The sequence below is a fragment of the Ipomoea triloba genome, chromosome 7, assembly GCF_003576645.1.
Source record: "Ipomoea triloba cultivar NCNSP0323 chromosome 7, ASM357664v1".
Lineage (NCBI taxonomy): Eukaryota > Viridiplantae > Streptophyta > Magnoliopsida > Solanales > Convolvulaceae > Ipomoea > Ipomoea triloba.
Genome location: NC_044922.1, coordinates 11,782,419 through 11,807,200, shown reverse-complemented (window position 1 = coordinate 11,807,200; position 24,782 = coordinate 11,782,419). Strand labels below are relative to the sequence as shown.

The 24,782-nt window shown below is 37.3% G+C and overlaps 2 protein-coding genes and 1 long non-coding RNA gene across 5 annotated transcripts; 2 read left to right on the top strand and 1 right to left on the bottom strand.

The window, feature by feature from the left end:
* Positions 1–9,084: 9,084 nt before the first annotated feature.
* LOC116025147 lies at positions 9,085–12,483 on the top strand. 3 transcript variants are annotated; one of them, XR_004099595.1, is made up of 3 exons: positions 9,085–9,259; positions 9,625–11,696; positions 11,897–12,483. XR_004099595.1 is itself a non-coding variant. In XM_031266258.1 (2 exons), the coding sequence occupies exons 1-2, from the start codon at positions 9,214–9,216 to the stop codon at positions 10,263–10,265; spliced, it is 687 nt and encodes a 228-aa protein (XP_031122118.1). In that variant the 5' UTR covers positions 9,085–9,213; the 3' UTR covers positions 10,266–12,483. The 3 variants fall into 3 exon arrangements, 1 of the variants encoding a protein (XP_031122118.1); XR_004099594.1 differs by having other exon boundaries at positions 11,790–12,483; XM_031266258.1 differs by having other exon boundaries at positions 9,625–12,483.
* LOC116024127 lies at positions 10,276–11,556 on the top strand. Its single transcript, XM_031265029.1, has 4 exons — positions 10,276–10,460; positions 10,509–10,831; positions 11,066–11,123; positions 11,178–11,556. The coding sequence occupies exons 1-4, from the start codon at positions 10,276–10,278 to the stop codon at positions 11,554–11,556; spliced, it is 945 nt and encodes a 314-aa protein (XP_031120889.1).
* On the bottom strand, positions 12,386–13,220 carry LOC116025148. Its single transcript, XR_004099596.1, has 2 exons — positions 13,050–13,220; positions 12,386–12,700 (listed from the first exon to the last, which is right to left on the bottom strand). It is a non-coding gene; the product is annotated as an uncharacterized LOC116025148 (long non-coding RNA).
* Between the last annotated feature and the right edge of the window lie 11,562 nt (positions 13,221–24,782).

Below are 24,782 nucleotides of genomic sequence, written 5' to 3'. Positions count from 1 at the left end.
TTTCAATCTCTTACCTTATTCTTATTCCTCCTCTTTGCTAAGACTAGGGAGATACATATATGCATCCTATATATATAGACCTTGAGCTTGATGAACACCATAAAATCATTGTGGAAAAAACTTAGGGAAATAGAAAGATAGGCAAAGCGAGTAATGAAAGAGAAAAGCGAAAACTAGCTTGCATGCCATGAAAACAAAAGGAAGGTTATATTGTTACGGGATTTCGGTCGCAAATTCGGTCGCGTTTTTTTTTTTGCCGCCAAGATTTCGCGGGGTTTTTTTCCATATTTGCGTCAAGAATTGCGACGGAAAAAATTCCGTTGCAATTCCGTCGTCAAATTGCGACGGAAATAATTTCCGTCACCATTCCGTCGCTATATCGCAACGGAATTGTTTCCGTCGCGAATCGCGATTTGTCTTGTAGTGTATACCATGCTTGTAACTACAAGGTCACGAGCTCGAATTTTGTCTTGGTGTCTTGGTTTGAGCCGATCAACTATGAGTAACCTAGGTTAATTTACTTCTTTGTGGTTCTTTAATTTGCCGTTAGGATCACAAGGCAAGATTTATTCACACTCGAAAGAGTTGTAGAGTTTCTCTCATCATCCAAAAGAAAAGAAGCTAAGATTGTTTAAGAATAATGTTAAGAAGAAAATGTAGCGGAATCCCTCCCCGTTTAAAACATTTTTAAACAACTAATATGATATGTGATAATTTCACAACTCAGCTCACGTGAACCCCAAACTCAATCTACTACAAATGAGAATCATTTCTTGTTTTGATCCGTGACTATTAGGTTATTTTTAGATTTGATCTAAGTATAATTTTATCACATTTGATTCATGATTTTCATTTTTTTTTTGGGATCACGTTTAGTTCTAATTTCTTATGATGAAATGTTTTCTAAATAACAATCAAAATATATCGCATTTTCAAAATATATCAGTAGTACTCAAAAAAAATATATCACATTTTCAATTTATAACAATATCAGTTTAAATACTTTGATTCTTAAATGATAAAAATTAAAAAGTATAATTTTGAATAAAAAAAATATAACGCGTTTTTATTATTTTATTGGTTTGAGTGGCCAGCTATGAATAACATAACTAGTTTAGCTCTTTATGATTCTTTGTCAACAAAGATCATAAAACAAATTTTACTCAAAATTCACATTTATATAGTTGCTTTGGCTTCCCACAAATTGAAGAATTTAAAAAGTGAAATTTTACTTTAAAAATAATAATTAAGGACAGAATGTAGTACGTTTAATATACTACATATAACAGATACTATATGTAACAGATACAACACTCTTAGGGGGTGTTTGGTTCACGGAATGTTAGACTACCTTAGGAAATGTTAGATTGCTTGGAATATTATATTCCTGTGTTTGATTTAAAACTGAAGTATGTAAATAAGACAGTGAAAATAAGATACTCCGTAAATTGATTAAAATGCCAAAAGCTCAATATTAGTAATAAGATGAGGGAATGTGAGATTACCTAAGAAATTGGGGTGTATCTCACATTCCCTTCCAATAGCTAAAAATTTTATGTGTGTTGAGAAAATATTGCCCTTTAGCTCTTCAACGTTCTTCCACCAGCAGATTGCAATATATGAATAAGAAAATAGTATAGAGACAAAATATGAACATCAGAGAAGTATAGAGACAATAGAGACAAAATCTGTAGTAGCAAGACTAGCCTGTATTTCATCCTTTCATTCCATGGTATATATAGTACAACTATTACAACATAATGCCACAATGAATGTGGCTGTTACAAATCAATGATTAGCCGTTACATAATCAGGATGACCGTTACAAATCAAGGCATAATGTCCATTTCAATTTATCTTTTATAGCACTCCCCCTTGGACATTATTCCACCATATTCATGCCTCGTTAAAAACTCACTAGAAAAACCCTGTGGGAAAAACTTAGGTGAGAAAAGAGTACATGATATATGGGTTATGCATGTGTTGCTTTGGTTGCCTCATTAAAAACCTTATACTGAGAAAACCCTGTGGGAAAAAAACTCAGTTAAGGGAAAAAGAGTACAACCGTTAACCTTCTGGGTTTATTCTTTTAGGAGTCATTGGTCTTCTGGACCGATAATTTATGTGCATTGAGATGTCGTTGCTCCCCCTGAAAACAGCAACCTTCCAAACCTACGCATGCCAATTTTATGTACATATTTTTCAAAAGTAGATTTAGGCAAGGATTTAGTGAATAAATCTGCTAGATTTTCACTAGATTGAATCTTTTGAATTTGTATTTCACCACTCTTCTGGAGCTCATGTGGATAAAAGAATTTTGGTGCAATATGTTTAGTGAGATTACCTTTAACATACCCATTACTCATTTGTGCAACACATGCTGCATTGTCCTCATACAGGACAGTGGGGGTCTTTCTAATACCCATTATTCCACACGAGTCTTGAATATTATGTATTAGTGACCTCAACCATACACATTCTTTTGAGGTCTCGTATAGAGCAATGATTTCAGAGTGGTTTGTTGAGGTAGCTATCAGTGTTTGTTTAACTGATTTCCATGAGATAGCAGTCTCTCCACAAAGGAATACATATCCGGTTTGGGATCTAGCATTATGAGGATCAGACATATACCCAGCATCCGAATATCCCACTAGTGTGGTATCTTGGTCTCTTTTAAACAGAAGCCCAAGATCCTTTGTGCCTTGCAAATATCTGAGCATATGCTTTATGCCATTCCAATGTCTTCTGGTTGGAGCAGCACTAAAACGAGCCAGCATATTTACTGAAAATGCAATATTCGACCTAGTGCAATTGGCAAGATATAAAAGTGCTCCTATGGCACTTAAGTAAGGGACTTCTGGTCCTAGAATATCCTCATTATCCTCCTTAGGTCTGTATGGGTCCTTATCAACTTCAAGTGATCGGACTATCATTGGAGTACTAAGTGGATGAGATTTATCCATGTAGAATCTTTCCAATAATTTGCTTGTATATTTGGATTGATGTATGAATATCCCTTCAGGGAGGTGCTCAATATGCAGGCCGAGGCAAAACTTGGTTTTTCCCAAGTCTTTCATTTCGAATTCTTTCTTTAAACAAAAACAAGCCCTTTTGACATCCTTGCATGTTCCTATAACATTTATGTCATCTACATAGATGGATATGATACAGAATCCATCAGGAGATTTCTTAGTGAATATGCAAGGACTGATATCTTTATTTTCAAATCCTTGTTTTAATAGGAATTCACTCAATCTACGAAACCACATTCTTCTTGATTGTTTTAAGCCATATAATGACTTTTGTAATTTAACACTGAACATATTTGGACTAGTTTTTCCTTTACATAAAGGATTTTGGATACCATCGGGTACCTTCATATATATGTCAGTGTCTAGTGACCCATATAAATATGCGGTCACAACATCCATTAACTGCATTTCTAGATTCATTTTCACTGCCAGTGATATTAGATAACGGAACGATGTGCCATCTAAGACAGTAGAATATGTTTGTTCAAAATCTATTCCAGGTCTCTGTGAGAACCCTTGAGCTACAAGTCTCGCTTTATATCTAACCACCTCATTCTGTTCGTTCCTCTTTCGTACAAATACCCATTTGGATCCTACAGGGATCACACCTTTAGGGGTAAGTACAGGAGGGCTAAACACTTTTCTTTTATTTAGCGAGTTGAGCTCAGCCTCAATTGCCTCTTTCCATTTCAACCAATCAGAGCGCTTCTGGCACTCTATTATCATTTTTGGTTCTGGATCCAGATTATTGAAAGAAATGTGAAGAGTAATTGTAGACGCAAATTGATCGTCGACGATTGTTATATTTCTATTGTATTCTTCTCCTGTTTCAACAAAGTTGATAGCAGTTTCTATGTTTACATCAACCAAGTCTTTCTCATTTGCTATAATATCTTGGTGAATATGTTTCGTACGCCCAGTGTTAGAATTATTTGTAGCACGTGCATTTACACTGGGTTTTTCGTCTTCAAGACGATTTTGGAGTGACTGTGATTGTTTACTGCTTTTAGATTTCTGCGGATTTAAATCTCTTGCACCGACTGGTCTCCCACGCTTCTGGCGCTGGGTAGTATCAGTGTTATTATTCGGTCCTTTGAGGACAATTACTCTTGATAGAGTATTCTCTGCGGGAATATAGGACTTAGTCACTCCTCCGTAGTCAGTAAACGCGTCTGGCAGATTATTTACTAGTTTTTGCAAATTTAATATTTTCTGAACTTCAAGTTCAGTTTGATTAGTACGTGGGTTAAGATATTGAAGACCTTTTTCATTCCATGAAATTTCCTGGCATTTCTTTAAAGCTGGGATTTTCTCTCCCCCTAATGCCGAGAAATGGTCTTCACCAAAGACACAATCAGCATATCGGGCAGTAAATAGATCGGCATTCATGGGCTCTAGGTACTTAATGATGGATGGGGAAACAAACCCCACATAAATACCTAATCTGCGTTGAGAGCCCATAGAGGTACGATGTGGATGTGGTATGGGTACGTAAACCGCACAGCCAAAGACACGCAAATGAGAAATGTCTGGCTCGTTACCACGTACGAGTTGTAGGGGAGAATATTTGTGATATGCAGTTGGCCGGAGTTATATTAAGTTTGCAACATGCAATACTGCATGTCCCTAACAAGTGACTGGCAAACTGGACCGTTGCAGTAATGGTCTAGCTATGAGCTTAAGTCTCTTAATAAGAGATTCAGCAAGACCATTTTGGGTGTAGACATATGGTACAGGATGTTCCACCTTAATTCCCATGGCCATACAATAATTGTTAAAAGTTGACGAGGTAAACTCTCCAGCATTATCCATCATTACATTTTGAATAGGATAATCGGGGAATTGAGCATTTAGCTTAATGATTTGACTCATGAATTTCGCAAATGCCGTATTTCGAGTGGACAACAGGCACACATGTGTCCATCGGGTGGAAGCATCTATGAGGACCATAAAATATCTGAATGATCCAGAAGAAGGATGAATTGGTCCACAAATATCACCCTGTAATCTTTGTAGGAAAACATGAGACTCAAAACCAACTTTAGGACGAGATGGCTTAAGAATAAGCTTTCCCTTCGCACAGGGAAAACAAGTATAGTCTTTAGGAGACATAATGTTTGTCTTAAGAAGGCTATGGCCAGTCGAGTTTGTAAGTATCCGGCTCATCATTGTTTGCCCAGGGTGACCTAAGCGGTCATGCCATAGACCGAAAGAATGTGAATTTTTGAGCTTTATTGCGAATGTACTACAGGATAGTTTGGGCTGAACATAGGAATAGTATAAACCTGTAGAAAAAGAAGGGAGTTCTTCGATCTCCGCTTTCTGGTCATTAACCATTTTGGTCATGACAAGGAATTCGGTATTGTTTTTAGTCTGAGTTTCGATGTGGAAACCATTAGACCGAATATCTTTAAAGCTAAGCAAATTCCTTTTCGATTGAGGGTATAAGAGAGCAGTTTCGATTGTTAAACAAGTACCCCTTGGTAATATAAGTGATGCTCTTCCGGAGCCCACGATGGGAATACTATCATCAGCAATAGTGGAGATATTGCCGGTGTGAGGTTTAAGAGTTTGAAAGAACATTCTATCTGTTAAGATAGAATGGGTGGTCGCACTATCAACCAAGCATAAGGTTGATCTATCGCCCATATTTCTAAAAAAAGAAGGGGAATTGGTATCAATATGGCAGAAAAGGAATTGATAAATTTATTCAGAGAAAAGAAATTATTGGAATGTTTTCAAACTTATTAAGCATGCTCGCAGGCATGAGAAGAGTTCATAAAAAAAATGATCACATATGATCCTCATAATCAGCTAGCTCTACCCCCAGCAGGTCATCATTTTCTGAGACGAGGGCATTTGCTTCAGGCAGTGATGACTGTCCAGATTCTTTTTTCTTGCGTTGTTCTTCCTGTTAGAAAAATACAAACATGCGCAGCGGAAGCATCATTTCGCTTTTTCTATGATTCTATGTAAACGGGGGAGTTAGAAGGTTTACCCTTGAAGCGTGCTTTGGCAGAATCAAAACCGTCCAATCGTCCGGCCTCTAGTCCGTCCACCGGTCGGGCACTCGAGAACTCCTAGAGATTTTACGTGAAACTCTTTTTCAGACTAATCTCTTATTACTTCTCTCTCTCTCTCCCGAAATAGGGCAAGGCTTATATATATATATAGCCTGGTTTGGGCCTAAAGGTGCTAGCCTTTTAAAAGCCCAAATCTACCCAGTATTGAATTAATTCATTAATCAGTTATTAATGTATTAATTCAATATCGATAACTCTTTATCGATTTCTTTTAAAGTTCTCAGCATTACCACGAACCATTAAGGTGTGACTTTCTAGGTTCATAGTCAAACTAGCAACGAGTAATATTTAATAACTCATTATTAAATAACTCGTAAGTCATGAGTGACACCTAGCAGTATGTCATGACTACCTAGTTGACAATGGATATATTTTAATATATTATAATGAACCTTTCCGTTACAAATATCATGCAACATTCCTTCCACACAACACTTGTTCCGAACTAGATAAAGGTCTTGGTCAAACCCCATAAACCCGGTCAATATGTCTATTCAATATTCTTAACCTGAAGTCCAACTTCATTATACTTTGGCCAGAGATTCTCGTTGTATGATTATTGAATAGACTGGAACATCCTTGTTACCTCAAGGCGGTGGATCCTCTATTGAACGCACACATGTCACTGTACAACACTGAACTAGGCCCACCAAGTACAGTTATAGTCCCATAAGGAACAAAAGACGCATACTGGCAAAACTAGTCCACCATATGTACGAGACAACCATGTCGTCTCAAGTCAAAGGATTATTGCATACTTGTAACATACAACATACCGATGACACGTAGGTAAACACCATGCGGTACGTTGTAGTCAGTCAATGTTCAATGACTTGTTCTCTAACAATCATCCACATGTCAACTCTCTGTATCTCATACAGAATGGCATGAGACTCACCATAAGAAGGACAATGTGCTAGTCTTATCGGAATTCTAATGCCCAATTAGAATTCTTATGACTAGGAACATTTTACAATACTTCATTTATTAATTCTTCGTCACTCATATTCTTAACACTTAAGAATGAAGAATTAAGAAGATTGTATGGAATAATATCAAATATTAACTAAGCCTTAATAAATAAAATAATTATTTATTATATTTATTTAATAAGAAATTAATGCCCAAAACAATAAATGTTGGCTCCTAGGGCATACATGTCTAACACTTCCTGCTGGAGCACCTTTTGGTAGGCCTCAACCAAATGTGGGGGAATAGTGCAAGTCCTAGACCAGTGGCCCTTGCAACCGCATTTAAAACGTGCTGTGTTGGGCTTACCTTTTTGAGTATGATCTGCTTTCTCGTCTTGAGGACGAGAATCACTCTTGTTATTTTCCCCTTTTCCACCTCTCATCGGGCCCCTGCCACGACCTCTCCCTCTCCCTCTTCCTCTTCTCCGGCCTCGACCCCTCCGAGTGTTGCTCTACTGGGCAACGACGTGTGCTTAAGTTGTGACACTATTTTGTGTAAAGTAGAGTTGTATTCAGTCACGGACTTAAAGTCCTGGAATCAGAGATTGAGCCAATCTTATTGGGCCTGGGGTAAGACCAATGCTATTTGTTGGTCAAAACGAGATTTCAGAGATTTCCAGAGGGCATAAGGCTCTTTTTCAGTCAGGTACTCATTTTTGAGATCGTGATTGAGGTGATGACGGAGAAAAATAAGAGCTTTTGCCTTCTGGGCTGTAGTGCATGTAGAGTTTTCTTTTATTGCATCTTGCAGATCAGTAGATGTGAGATGCATCTCAACATCAAGTACCCAAGTAAGGAAGTTACTTCTATCGAGGGCAAGTTCGGTGAATTCACGCTTTGCGAGAGCAGCCATATTCTACAGGAATTATGAAGAATATATTATTAAAAAAAACGGCCCATGTATAATTAAAAGGAATAATGGGCTTAAGAGTATTTAGTGTATGATATCCAAAAAAAAAAGGATAGGAATAATTATTTGTGCTTCAAGTAAAATGGCCCAAAAATAAAGTCAAGCCCAAAGTCCAAAAAAGGCTGGGCTCCCTTATTTTTATAATGTTTGGACCAAAAGGCTATTTATGCATTAGGAACAGGTGAATAGCACGTAATAACCCTAGCTGCTAAAGTTATACGCAACAGACAAGGCGAGAGAAAAGGGGCGAGCGAGAGAAAAACAGAAGAAGGCGCCGAGGCCTCTTCCGGTCACAGCTTCCTTCGTCGCCACCGCAGATGCCATCACCGCCGGTCACGGCGTGCGCTGCCGCGTCTGCCATCGTCGCCAGCCGAAGCATCCGAACGCAAAGACCATTCAACAGGTGTCGATTTTCGTTCACTAGAGCGTGCTGATAACGTGTTGAGAAAATATTGCCCTTTAGCTCTTCAACGTTCTTCCACCCGCAGATTGCAATATATGAATAAGAAAATAGTATAGAGACAAAATATGAACAGCAGAGAAGTATAGAGACAATAGAGACAAAGTCTGTAGTAGCAAGACTAGCCTGTATTTCATCCTTTCATTCCATGGTATATATAGTACAACTATTACAACATAATGCCACAATGAATGTGGCTGTTACAAATCAATGATTAGCCGTTACATAATCAGGATGACCGTTACAAATCAAGGCATAATGTCCATTTCAATTTATCTTTTATAACAATGTGGAGGTTATCTCACATTTCCTAAAAAATAATATAACTTAATCAAACATGAAAATCTTATAGAGCAAATACCAATTTTAGTCCCACGAGTATTAGCAAAATGATAATTTTGGTCCACATGTTTAATACCTACCAAAACTCATCCCACAACTATTATTTTACTACCAAATTTAATCACTCCGATCACCGGGGATGTTAGGACACACCGGATTTTTTAAAAAATAAGGGTATTATTTTCTTTTTATTATTATGATCAAAGTATTTACTAAATTGCCATTAAACTTAAGAGCCTGCCAATGCATTTGTACCCTAATCCTTAATCCTTCTTCCCTCCCTAATCAACCATCGAAACATTCTGACTCCCTAATCAACCAACGAACAAAGTCTGTTAAACTTTACAGTTAGAAATTCTTCGGGAACTACAACTGGAACAAGGACGAGGATCGGAATTGGGTTTTGAAGTCAACTATGGATTTTTCGAGAGAAGAAAGTGAGCAATCGACAAAAGAGTATGGTTAGTACAGTCTCCTTCGCATTGAGTGTTTTTCTTTCGCATTGAGTGTTCAAGTTTGGTCTTTCAAGTAGAACAAATTGGGTTTTGAGTTTGGTTTTGTGAGTAGAATAGATTGGATTTCGAGTTGGTTGTGGTTAATGTATTGGACAGGGTGTTTTGTTGTATTGTGTAAAGTATTATATTCATAATATGTTTTGTTGTATTGTGCTTTCATATGCAAGTATTTAACATTCTATAAAGTAATGAGTTTAATGTGCTTTATTGTTTATGTTTAAAGTATTCACATTGTGGGGACCAATATGTTGGAAGTACTGTTGTGCATATTATTTTTTTTGAATGTAGTCAATTTATGCTTAATTGTACAGGTGAGGATATTGAGAAAAATGACAGTGAATATGTGGGGGATGAGTATGCTGATGTTATTGATGACTTTGAATTTGATACTCATGTGGATCCAAATGTTGAATATGTGGGGGTTGGTGATGAAAAAAACAAAGCAATTATAGAGGCAGAAGCAGTAGGAAAAGGTGGTTTTAGTGTGCATAATCTTAATGATTGTCCAAACTTGTCTGATGATGCGTCAATAAATGAGTCTGATAGTGATGGTTCAGTCTCTAAGTGGAGTAACTTTAGGGCAAACACAGACATGAAAAATCCTAAATTTACTCTAGGCCTGACTTTTGGTAGTAAAAAAGAATTCAAAGATGCAGTGCTAAACTATGCTTTTAAAAATGGAAAAGAGTTGAAGTTTGTAAGGAATGACAAAAATAGGTACATTGTAGAGTGCAAACACAATGCGTGTCCATGGAGAATCAACCTTAGAAAAGATCCTAAGTGTGAATCATGGAGAATATTAAGCATGAGAGATATACATGATGGATGTTCATGGGTTTATAAGAACAAGATGGTCAAATCAAGCATTGTTGCAAGGAGATGGACCAAGGAAGTTCAACATCATTTTGGATTGGAAAATGCTGAATTTCAAGGACAAAGTTTGTACAGCTGAAAGGTTTGATATGAGTGATAGGCAAGCTTGGAGAGCTATGGCACAAGCAAAGAAAAAGATCCAAGGTGATGAAGAAGAAAATTTCAAGATGCTATGGGGTTATGTGGCAGAAATCAATAGAACAAATTTCATGTCTACTTGTCGTGTTAAATTGAGTGATCTAACAGATTTGAGTGGACATAGTAGGTTTATGAGGTTATATATGTAATGGGAAGCTTGTAAAAAAGGTTTCAAATTCTGTAGGCCAATAATAGGTGTTGATGGTTGTCACCTTAAGTTAGCCACAAGAGGCCAAATGCTTATTGCAATTGGAATAGATGCCAATGATAGTATTTTCCCATTGGCATATGCAATAGTGGAGGGTGAAAATAAACAATCTTGGTGTTGGTTTTTAGAATTTTTAAAGAGAGATTTATTAATTGGAGAACACAATGAAGAAGAGTTCACTTTCAGATCTGACAAACAGAAAGGTCTATTGCCAGCTTTTGAAGATACACTGCCTAGATCTGAACACAGATTTTGTGTACGACATCTACATGGGAATATGAAACTTGCTGGGTTTCAAGGTAAGGCAATTAAAGATGCTTTGTGGAAATGTGCTAGGTCATGTACTATATCTACATTCACAGCATCTATGAGAGAGTTAAGGGACTTAGATGTTAAGGGACTTAGATGTTAAGGCATGTGAGTGGCTAAATGGCAAGCACCCAAGTGGTCAAGGTCTCACTTTTCATGCACTCCACAATTTGACATGCTTGTAAACAATATTTGTGAGTGCTTTAATTCTATTATATTGGCAGCTAGAGAAAAACCTATAATTGCTTGCCTAGAAGGCATGAGGCATTTATTGATGACTAGGTTTTATGATTCTTATCAAAAAACTAAGGAATAGAGTTCTGAAATTTGTCCTAGAGTGCTAGAGAAGTTGCAGTGGAATGAGAAGCAAGCTGCCAGCTATAGAGGATTTCAGTGTGGTCTACATGAGTTTGATATACAAGGTTTTTATGGAGACCAACAGTCTGTGAATTTGGAAGTAAGATCTTGTACTTGTAGAATATGGGATTTAACTGGATTGCCTTGCAAACATGCCATTTGTGCTATTTGGATTAAGCATGGGAAAGGTCCTGTTTATGCATATGTCAATCCATGTTATACAAAGGCAAGATATTTACAAATCTATGAAGGATCAATTCATCCTATGGCAGGTGTAAGTGAATGGCCAGTGGTTGATAGAACTCCACCTTTACCCCCCCTGTTTATAATGCTAAACCTGGCAGACCAAAGAAATTGAGGAAAAGGTCTACTGATGAGATAACCAATGATGGAGAGCATGTGGCTAGAACTTGGATAAAATTGCATTGTAGCAAGTGTAGAAAATCCAGGCACAACTCAAGAAGATGTCCTCTAAACACACAGAACAAGGGAAAATAGGTTTGATACTTCTTCTGTTTTTTTTTTTGGTTAATTATCATAATTTCCCTCATTCACATGTTTTTGTTTCACTTTGTGTTGGATGAAACCAAGAAAAAAAGTTAGGGATCCAGTGCATGTGAAGGTGGAATTGCCACCAACTCAAGATAGAGTCCATCCTACTACTTCACAAGAGGATAACAACTTACTTATTGAAGCAGGATATGATCCAGCCACTGTATTTTCCTTGGAAGATCTAGAGTGGAGTCAAAATAATTATTGAAGCAAGATATGATCAAGCTACCTACTGTGAATTTTGATGTCTACTGTGTTTGCTGTGAATTTTACTGTCTACTGTGTTTGCTGTCAATTATGTTGTGAATTCTGGTGTGAATTTTGATGTGAATTCTGCTATGAATTATTGGTTAGAATTGTCTATACCAATTGGTTAGAATTGGTTCTAGTGGATTTTGTTAGAATCTGCTTCTTGGTGGCATATCTGTGTATTTTCTTGTAAGCTAAAGTCTATACCAATTGCTCAAACAACACAAAGAGACCATTACATTTTCTATACCATTTGCATAGAGTTTGGTCATGATTTTCAAGATCATCTAAGTCACCCAGCTTAGGAATGGTATCACAAACACAGACCATTACTGAAGCAATAAAAACAGTTCAACCACAATAACAGCTCAACCACAATCAATTGCTCAAACCACTGCCATTTTATATAACTTCATAACTGATCTAAATACATGTTTACTTTACAAAGACAATAGGAACAAGTTGCCTCATAATCATTACAAAATTTTGTAAAAAAAAATAAAAAAAAAAAGAAGAAGAAAAGAGTAACAAATTAAAAAAAAAAACAATTTTGGAATTCAGCCTAAAGATTTCAGCAGTGGCAACACTTCTTCTCGTAGATTTTAGTTGGCCCTGACACTCTTCCAGGAGGCTCTCCCACCACCACTCTTGCCTCTCTTCCATTTCTGTTCACCATGTCTTCTCAAAGCAGAAAAGCTAACCTGATAATCAAGATTGCCTAACAGTTTAACAAGTGATGAACTCTATGCATTACAAATAGTCCTTATTAGCCAAAAATCACAGAGCATCTGAACGAAAATCATTACAGGATTACCATGACTGAGACCTAAATTTAATGTACACACAAGATGAAGATAGTGAATCTAATATTTTCTCTGCTCTTCTTCTCAGACCTTGATCCCAGAAGGGATTTATTCTCAAAATTTAAGATCCAAGAATTGGATATTTACAATAATTGAATCGCGATGATTGAATCACGATAAGCAATACTCTGACAGCGGTTATTCAATCGCAACAAAGATGACAAATATGGTTTTATGAGAACTATACCTCTGCACAATTAAGAGCTCCGACTGCTGTTAGGGTTGAACTCTGGTCCGATGAGCGTCTGAATACTCTCTTCAAAAGTAAGGCAATGTCTCTAGTGACTTAGTTGATGAGCGTCTGAATACTCTCTTCAGAACTCTGGTCCGATGACCGTAGGGCAATAGTATGTAGGTGATCGGTGAAGAAGGAGAAAAGGATGAGGTAACATAAAAAATGATGGAGATGAGAAAGGACAATAATACCCTTATTTTTTAAAGAATCCGGCGTGTCCTAACATCTCCGGTGACCGGAGTGATTAAATTTGGTAGTAAAATAATAGTTGTGGGATGAGTTTTGGTAGGTATTAAACATGTGGATCAAAATTGTCATTTTGCTAATACTCATAGACTAAAATTGATATTTGCTCAAATCTTATATTTCCAAACAAATATAACCTTAATTATCTTATATAATTTGAGCGTCCTTAAAGTTTATAGTACTCAAGAAAAAGAACGGAGAATGTTGGGACACAAAAATATATACTCCGTTAACCATAATTCCTACGAGTCATAACCTCGACGGAGCAAATTATTGACACTGGATCCCAAAAAAGTGTTGCATGGTTTTTGGATTCTGAACAAGGTAAAGTGGCATGCTGGAGTCCATCTTTACTTTAAAGAAAGATGGACTCCTTGAGTCTGGACTCCTTGAGTCCATTTTTCAGTTGCCAAACAAAAAAAACACGGATTTGTTTTCATTATTTTTTTTGAAAGATAAACTTGACTTTTCCTTTTTTGCTTGTTCACATATTATAAGAGATGATGAGTCTGTTTTTTTTTTTTTTTTTGCAAATCACCGCGTCACGTTGTTAACATTTCTAAAAATAGTTTTCATGTACACGTCAAAAAACCTTATCTATTTCCAATATTATGTGCGTGCATCCGACAACGTTATTAACTTGTGGTCTAAATCCTATGCAGTGTGATAGGAATTGTAAAGTCCAAACTCACAAGATCCAATAACAATAACAAACTATGTAAACAAATTAAATAATACAGAACTTAATAATAAAGCGCATTAATTAATTCAAAAATTAGCACAACACAATAGCACGTTTGATTTGAAGTTCCAGAATGTGGTCTCGTAGTCAAAGTTAATAATTCGTTAGCAACTATCATACAGTACATAATAGAAAACATATATAAATTCGAGGTGATAGTGCTAATGTAGTCGAGCAATGTAGACAATCACCATTGGTTGTTGACTTCATCCGTGCCTAAATAAAAATTAGCATTAGTTAATTGCACAATATAAAAGCATAGACAATTCATATACAATGTTTTACCATTGGTGTCGGGATCCGGTTCCACAAAGCGGTGGGCGGCGTTGTCTTGTAGGCCTCCTTGGCTGCTGCAGTTGTTGCTCTTCTTGAACATTTGACTGTGACCGTTGAGACTGTATGCTTTCAACGCCGCCTTGCACGGATGAGGATCCAAATAGGTAGTCGTGGATGGGGTGTTGAAGAGGATTTGAATCGAAGTACGGTCTCGGGTCTTGAACATGGAATAGACCCTGACCTACTTGCGATGACGACCCGGGCTATGTAGGATCATACACCGCACTTAATGGGGTGTAATAATCGTCATGCCCAGATTGGCCATACGCTGCGAATCCATACCCCACAGACTGGTGGGGAGTTGATGAGAACTGGCCAAATCCAGAAGACATTAGCGGGTCGAACGTGGTATTTTCCGGAACATAACCGCTACTGCATTCGCCCCAATCATGCGTCACGCTACTATGGCCATGTTCAAATGTGGTGAACCCAGGATCATCGCCATAAGCACGTTGCGGGGTGACCACAATAGCTAATGCACCGTGCTCATCAATGCTGTGACCGTCATCCCCATCATCATCCCCATCATTATCAGCCTCATCCGCTTCGGCTGCCGGTGCTTGATGCTGTTGTTGAGCCGCATGAGCCATTTGCTCTTGCAGCGCAATGTTTATTGCGCGTCTACCCCGACCACCCCTTTGTGGACCACCGCGCAAGTGTTCCCTTTGTCGGCGCGCATCCCTGGGTTGAGGGGGTATTAGCTCATCCGGCATGGGAGCATTTTGTAGAACTTCAGGCGTGATATACATCAAGTACTCATAGTCGCTGCCCATCAATGCCAGCCGCGAGATATCATTCAATTCCATTAAGGCTGCAACGTGGTCCTCATCGGGATTGTTGACATCTACAGTCCCGCGGATGTTCATCCGGTGAAGAGCATGCATCTACATCAAAGTTGTATTGAGAACAATTGAAAACATCATCAATCACAAACTAAAACTAATCATCTTGTAATGCAAAATATGAAAGTAAAATACTAACCACCTGGTTTAGTGATGATGCACACTGCACATAACCCACATCGTGCTGATGCATGGGGTTACCGATGACTCGACGACCATGCAAGTAGTACCAAGCGCGGTAGTTGTCAGTAGCCTGTGGACCAGCAGTCAAATTCATATCCACTAGATGCTACTGACGCTCGTTCCAGTTAGTTACATACTGGTCATGTTCTAGGGCCCAGTCGGTGCCTGTTTTCCCACGTTGGTCCATGTCGTGCAATCGTTGCGAGTACTGCACAGGCGGAGGTACATCTTGCAAGGCACGAAACTGCCTGCAAAACCACTCTGGGTAATGGTGCTCAATGACGTGGTAGAAAATGAGCGACACATGAGCTGTCTATATACCGGCCCCGGCCTTGTAGTACAACGGGAGGTGGTTCAAAAAGTCATCGTAGGGAGTGAAGACAAACTGCAGAAAAAAAAAGAATAGGTGTTAAAATATTTTATATAATCGTAATTAACAATTTGCTAGCGTTAAACGAACTTACTCTCCCTTCCGAAGCGCGATCTAGTTGATCGCAGTATGCTCTTACTGTGTGGTTAGGTACTATGACCCATGAGTGTGGACACACCCACCTACATTATATGGAAATACAATCAAAAAAATATACACGCCGAAAATAAACTTTTGTAGTCACAATAAAGATAGTTACCTATACGCAAGAGGCATATCGCCCAACTGTGCAGTTGGTAAAACATTACGTGGTCTTACCATGGGTAGCCTCTCCCATGCCCTTATCTGCACAAGAAGCAAACAACCGTCAGTAGTAGCAGTTCCGAATCTCACGGCTCTACACAAAGCCCTGTACAAGTATGCCAATACAGCCGAACCCCAGATGTATTGGCCACAAACAGCCAAGTCTCTAAGATAACCTAACAAATACAATCTATATTTGTTTCCGGATGTGTCAGGGAATAAAAGTCCATTCATTAATTGAAAAATTAACCGACGCGTTGCCAATAACACCTGTTCGTCAGTGCTGTGTGCGGTTAGCCAGGGTGCCTCTGGAAAGGAGGAACCTTGCATCCGCGTACCTGTCCTGAATTCAGCCCAAGAGTTAAATCCAAATAACTCGACACATAATTGCGCAATTGTACTGTCAGTACTCGAGTCATTGCCGGTCACTGGAAGGCCGTCGACATTGAGCTCGAATAACACTTCAATATCTTGAAATGTTATTCCTACTTCACCGAAGGGCATGTGAAAGCCGTAGACCTCCGGTCTCCACCGCTCTATAAGGGCAATAATAAGGACATGGTCTAGTTTTATCCGTGGCATCTGCGATGTTCAGTATTGTCCATATTGGACTGTCGATGTTCAGTAAGTTGGACAAAAATGCCAATGTTTTAATAAAAAAAGGTAAAAACATCACACATTCACATGCAATCCCTTAATAAAAAAAATGTTAAAAACATCACATGCCACACTGCCACTATACATATATACGCCAGCTTATAAAATGTACATACATACGACAACATACATAAGCTTTTTTGAAAAAGTGGATGACAACTTTTGCTTTTTTGAAAACATCAGTATGTATGGGTTTCTTTCTTCGTTTTGTTTGAAAAGTTTTTTTTGAAAACATTTTTTTATTAAAAGTATGCATTAGTCTCGATATATTTGTCCACCTTTTCCTTTGCCGATATTCTTATCCATACATTTGATTTCATCAATAAAGTAAGCTATGCCTCTAGAGTAAGGGTAGTTTTCAAATGTAATTAAAATTAGTCAAATGTAATTAAAATGTAATAATTCCCTTTTTAATAAGTCAAATGTAATTAAAATTATAAAATTATAAGTCAAATAAATAAATAAATAATTTCAGTAGACATTAAATGTAGTTTTCATAATACACAAAAAATAATTAAATGATTCATGATTTAAATTAAATAACACGTAAGAAAAAAAATTCATATTTAAATAAGAAATTACAGAAAAGTTTCGACATTTGCATAGTCCGTAATAGTATAACCATGCAAATGATTCGTCATTATTTCCAACCCACATCTGTCGAACACTATTACATGAATCTCTCCAATTTCACAATTAAAAAATACCAACTTCCCGGGAACATTGTTCGGGTTCCAAAGAATACGGTGGAGAAACTCATACTGTTCGGCATAATTTATACTATCTGGTCCCGCACACGTGAACGTGATTGTGAATTGGCCATGTATGATGTCAACACTGTCACCGTGACTATCAGTCCAGTAAATGAAATTTGTAAGAGTTGATTGATCGTTACAAAATTCTTCAAAATTAATCACTAACGTCCTACATCCAGATAATGTAGCCAATCCAACATCGGGATTTATGCTCGACATGGCCGGTACAAAGATAGCATCCTCATCGTCGATTGGTTCACGATCTAAAGCATTGCCATCAACTTCGGGTAGAGCAAGTTGATGTTTATTCCGTATGACAAAAACATGAAATTTAAAACAACCCATATGTCGAAAAATAATAAGATCATCTTTTTGAATTCCAAGCGAATTCAACCAAAGTTCAAGCCCTATATACACGTCTAATGAATAAACGCGTAACTCCCATGGATGTGCATGTCCATGAAATAGATAGGCATGTCGGTTTACATATTGCAGGAGGTGTATGTACATACACCTCAGAAATTACAACTCCAAAACTGAAACAATGGGCACCAAAAACCAAGTAATCGTCCGGGATGACGAATGCGGATGGGGTCCAAAACAAACTAAATTTAAGAAATCATGACAAAATTAGTTATGAAAAATTATTATACTTAAACATGTAAAACATATAAGTAATCGAAGACGTACGCTGGTTGGTAATTGAGCTCAAGTCGATAAAGATTGAACCCTGAAGGAAAGAGTTGAGGAATTGTTCTGCACCACCATGTGTGTCGATATTTGACGGAAATGTTATGTTAAAACCAATAACATTCATCAAAACCGTCCACATTTCTGCAATGGCGAAGACGTAATTTTTATATGATCGTTGTCTACTTATTTCAAACATACAGTAGCGCCGATCATGGAGTGTGTGCACATAGTACTTAATCGTATCACCGTTCATTATATTATAAACTTGCTCATAGGTGTAGCGAGTGAACACATCCATTTTCTTGATAATTGGCTTTTGTAAATGTAGAGTAAGGGTAAATGCGTGTTGTTGCAATTGATAAGTCTGTAGTATGTGAATGTATATAAGATATACAAATATATATATACTATGACTGGGGTAAGATGGACTGATGTAGTCCATTTTACCCTAGATGGAAGAGTAAGATGGACTAATGTAGTCCATCTTACCCTAAACCTTAAAAAAAAATAGTAATAAGGCACGGACTCAGAGAGGCACAGACTCTCAAATAGTAATAAGGCACGGACTCAGAGAGACTTTGTGTAGAGAGTAAGATGGACTAATGTAGTCCATCTTATCCTTTTAATAAAAAAAAGAAATAATAGTAAGATGGACTAATGTAGTCCATCTTACCCTAAACCCTAAAAAAAAAAAAGAAATAGTAATAAGGCACGAACTCAAAAAGAAATAGTAATAAGGCACGGACTCAGAGAGGCACGGACTCTAGTAAGATAGACTAATGTAGTCCATCTTATCCTTTTAATAAAAAAAATAATAGTAAGTCCGTGCCTTCACGGACTCAGAGAGTCAGACTTTGTGCAGAGAGTAGGTCTTACCCTCTTTTAATAAAAAAAAGAAAAGAAATAATAGTAAAAAAAAAAAAAAAAGAGATGGACTAAGGTAGTCCGTCTATCTGACCTCGTCTCCTATTTAAACCAGAAGTCATAGCGAATTGTCATCTCAATTTAAACAAACATCACGCTCTGTTCAGTTTAGTCACTTCAATCTGAGGCTTCAGTATACTCATTTCAATATATATCATGGTAAGTACGTTTTTATTTAATTTTTGAATAAAAGTATGCGGTGTATAATTACTCATATATTACTAGGGGAAGACATACGTGGTGTTCGTCGGTCGGGTACTAGGAATATATGAAAACTGGGAAGATGCAAAAGTACAAGTGCATCGATATAGTGACAATGTGTACAAATCATTCAGATCTAGGGATGAAGCAATAGCGGCATTTAACAATTATAAAAGTGCTAAACAACGTGATCTTAGCACAGACAATTCGTGTGGTAGTTCCAGAACAACAAATACAAGAGAGTCGCCTACTAACGACGAATTATTAGAGCTTATGCAACATGAAATTGCACGTGCGACTCATGACCATGCGATGGAAGTTGATGCAATAATAGAAGAATTTAAACAACTACGTTTAAAATAATGTCACAAATGGTAAGTTACAGTTAATAGTAAGGTGACCACTTCATAATTTGGTTTTACTTCATTACTAATTACATCTTTACAACTACCAATTATTGATAGTATTCCCTTTTTGAAGTTTTTTCTCAGTTTTTTATGGACCCACAATTTTACTATCCTATATTTTAATTATTTGTTTATTTATTTGATTTATAAATTTATAATTTTAATAAAAAAATAAACATATGTACTGGATTAAATAAACATACGTATTGTACTTTAATTTATAATTGTAATAAAAAAAATATTTAAAATTAACATACGTAATACTTTAATTTATATATAATTTGGAAATTATATATGCATGCATTACCTTTCCAATGAGGAAATTATATATGCGCCAAGAATAAATGATCAGACTGCAAAGAGGAGCATAAAGGTTGCCAATCTCCACAACCATGTTGGACGACCGGAGAGAATCTCTTGTAGCAATCTTTCTGCACAACGTCTTGAGATCAAATTATATGGAAACTGCACGTCCAATCCAATCACGTCTTCAATTAAGTATAGAGCTGTCAAAACGGGCCGGCGGGGNTAGTCCATTTTACCCTAGATGGAAGAGTAAGATGGACTAATGTAGTCCATCTTACCCTAAACCTTAAAAAAAAATAGTAATAAGGCACGGACTCAGAGAGGCACAGACTCTCAAATAGTAATAAGGCACGGACTCAGAGAGACTTTGTGTAGAGAGTAAGATGGACTAATGTAGTCCATCTTATCCTTTTAATAAAAAAAAGAAATAATAGTAAGATGGACTAATGTAGTCCATCTTACCCTAAACCCTAAAAAAAAAAAAGAAATAGTAATAAGGCACGAACTCAAAAAGAAATAGTAATAAGGCACGGACTCAGAGAGGCACGGACTCTAGTAAGATAGACTAATGTAGTCCATCTTATCCTTTTAATAAAAAAAATAATAGTAAGTCCGTGCCTTCACGGACTCAGAGAGTCAGACTTTGTGCAGAGAGTAGGTCTTACCCTCTTTTAATAAAAAAAAGAAAAGAAATAATAGTAAAAAAAAAAAAAAAAGAGATGGACTAAGGTAGTCCGTCTATCTGACCTCGTCTCCTATTTAAACCAGAAGTCATAGCGAATTGTCATCTCAATTTAAACAAACATCACGCTCTGTTCAGTTTAGTCACTTCAATCTGAGGCTTCAGTATACTCATTTCAATATATATCATGGTAAGTACGTTTTTATTTAATTTTTGAATAAAAGTATGCGGTGTATAATTACTCATATATTACTAGGGGAAGACATACGTGGTGTTCGTCGGTCGGGTACTAGGAATATATGAAAACTGGGAAGATGCAAAAGTACAAGTGCATCGATATAGTGACAATGTGTACAAATCATTCAGATCTAGGGATGAAGCAATAGCGGCATTTAACAATTATAAAAGTGCTAAACAACGTGATCTTAGCACAGACAATTCGTGTGGTAGTTCCAGAACAACAAATACAAGAGAGTCGCCTACTAACGACGAATTATTAGAGCTTATGCAACATGAAATTGCACGTGCGACTCATGACCATGCGATGGAAGTTGATGCAATAATAGAAGAATTTAAACAACTACGTTTAAAATAATGTCACAAATGGTAAGTTACAGTTAATAGTAAGGTGACCACTTCATAATTTGGTTTTACTTCATTACTAATTACATCTTTACAACTACCAATTATTGATAGTATTCCCTTTTTGAAGTTTTTTCTCAGTTTTTTATGGACCCACAATTTTACTATCCTATATTTTAATTATTTGTTTATTTATTTGATTTATAAATTTATAATTTTAATAAAAAAATAAACATATGTACTGGATTAAATAAACATACGTATTGTACTTTAATTTATAATTGTAATAAAAAAAATATTTAAAATTAACATACGTAATACTTTAATTTATATATAATTTGGAAATTATATATGCATGCATTACCTTTCCAATGAGGAAATTATATATGCGCCAAGAATAAATGATCAGACTGCAAAGAGGAGCATAAAGGTTGCCAATCTCCACAACCATGTTGGACGACCGGAGAGAATCTCTTGTAGCAATCTTTCTGCACAACGTCTTGAGATCAAATTATATGGAAACTGCACGTCCAATCCAATCACGTCTTCAATTAAGTATAGAGCTGTCAAAACGGGCCGGCGGGGCGGCCCGCCAAAGCCCGCCAAAACCCGCCAAAAAACGGGCCCAAAAATGGCCCACCCGCCCCGCCCCCCTTAGGCCCACGGGGACCCGCGGGGGCCCCAATCCTCCCACCCTTTTTTTTTTTTTTTTTTTTTTAAATATAAATACACATGTAGGATTTAGGAATTATGAGTTTATGATGGTAGGAATAAATGAATAACAGATTGCGATCATGCGACATTGAAGGAGGGAAGAGGCAAAAATTTAAGCTATGAGCTGTGAAAATTTAAGCTATGAAAATTTAAGAAGAACAGACTGCGAATATGCAATTGGGTTTAGGTTCAATGTTTCTTGCGAATGGAACTAGCTTGTTGAGGATAGGTTTTGGAGGCGCCGGCATCAGCCTTGGACTCAAAATGATGCTCCTCGTCCGACATCACTCTTCTTTTTTCTTTTCTTTTCTTTTAAGATTTTTCTCTTCACTCCCTGTAAATGAGTCTTCAAAGCAACAACCGAAGATGGAGAGGTTCAGTGTTTCAAAAATTAAAAAAAATGGCAGAATGGGCAGTGGTGAAATAGACAATGGTGCAATGGGCGGTGGTATTTTCAAACAAAAAAAGGAATGCGCAGTGGTGAAATGGACAGTGGGGCACAAGTGGTGAAATGAGATTATGGGAATATGATTTTCATTTATCAAAGAATTGGGAAGTGGGAAAGTTGAAGGAATTCTTTGGGAACAAGATTTTTTTATTATTCTTCCCAATGCACTGATACCTGGCAGTGGGGAAAGCTCAAATTTGATTTAATTTTTTTTTAATAATTAATAGGCGGGCTTGGCGGGCACCCTCCAGCCCGCCCCGCCAAGCCCGCGGGTTTAGGCGGGGCGAGCTAAAAAGCCCGCCATAAAACGGGCTTTGAAAATCAATGCCCGCCCCGCCCTTTTGGCGGGGCGGGACGGGCTAGCCCGGCGGGCTAAGCCCGTTTTGACGGCTCTAATTAAGTATGTCCAACCCGATGCTTTATATTTAAACCACTCTTTAAGAACCATGTCTTTTCCTACAACTGATATGGGATACCTACGTCCATGCAGCGTATGCAAAAAAAAGTCATCCTAGTGTCTCGTAAAACATGAGCGTAGTTCCAATCACTATGACTCCACTCGACAAACATATCCATTTTGCTATGTTATTTTAATTGATAATGTAGGTAGCGCGTATTTATAATCGCAAAAACTAAAGGAGTTAAATTTTTTTTTTTTATGGTAAGATGGACTACATCAGTCCATCTTACTTTAGAACAAAAAAAAATAGTAAGTACTTGTAGGACTTAAATAAAGTCTGACGGGTCAAACTTTATTTAAGTCACTTAAGGACTTATAAAGTCTGACGGGTCAGACTTTATTTAAGTCCCTTAAGGGACTTATTAAAATTTTTTTTCTCAGAGGGTAAGATGGACTAAGGTAGTCCATCTTACCCTCTGAAAAAAAAAATTAAGTCCTTGGAGGACTTTAATAAAGTCACAGGCTTTATTTAAGTCAGCCGATGACTTATTACTTTTTTTTTTTCTAGAGGGTGTCCATCTTACTTTCTTTGAGAAAAAAAAGGATTACGACGAAAGACGGACTCAGGGACTCCGACTGTAAGTACATTAACTTTTTTTTTATAACATCCATCTCATGGAGTCCGACCAACACACTAACACAACTCAAAAAAACACGAACAAAATCTTTGGGCTAAAATCCATCTATAGAATTCTTGGGCTAAGAACATTTTGTGTCAATGGCAAATGTGTGTGTTTTTTGGGGCGGGGAAATATGTCAACATGCAACACCCCCAACCCTTTATTACACCGTCGATGTGCAGACGATTATTCCAATCGATTTGCATACTCGATTAAATTTTTTTTCAACATTTGGTAAAAAATGCAATGAATTTAAATTCTGGTGAAAATATTACCGTCATCGGAAGAGTAGTACTGAATACTCCATTCGGTATGACACACTATCCATTTCAAATTACAACTGAAGAAGAGTGGCAGTATTTTATCCAACAAACATTGCCGAATGGAGAATTGCACGTGTATATCACATCAGAAACATATGTGCCGGCACAAAATCAGAATCATGCCTCAACCACTGCTGGAAACTCAACAGTCAATCCACCCCACTATACAGCTAGCACGTCATTCCCGAGTTCATCCCACAACATGCCCGAATCTTCTGACAGTTCTGAGACTTCAGATAGTGAATCAATCTTATCTGGGGATTCAAAAAATTCTCCCGACAAAGATATTGATGGCTCTAGTCCGTTTGACTTTGAAGCAATGCAACAAAGTGTACAACATATTGGGGGTGGAGGTCAAAAGTTCCCAGATCCTAACATCCCTTTTTACCACTCATCAATATCCCCCCAAACAACAACATTCAGCCACAGATTTACTGAAAGGGACGATTCAGGAATGCAATACTACGACCCATCGACCAATGTGATTCGCATCGGCATGATTTTTCCTAAATTTGCCGATTTAAAGAAGGCTGTGAGTATATACAACCTGGCCAATAAGAGGACATTCAAATCAGCTGGTAAGAAACCAACAAATTGGAGAGTCGTTTGTCCTCATTATCATTCGGACACACAACCTTGTGGGTGGAGTTTATCAGCGTCAGAATTACGAGGGGCATCATCCCAATGGAAAGTAACAAAATTTTTTGAGCCCCACACATGCACACAAAATTTCAACAAAGGTGCGGGTGACAAAATGTGCACTAGTACGTTAGTCTGCGATTTAATATTCGAGAAAATAAATGTTGATCCGCAATACAAAATAAAACACATCCAAGTGGATGTGAGGCAGCACTATGGCGTAGACATTACATACAAAAAGGCATGGTACGC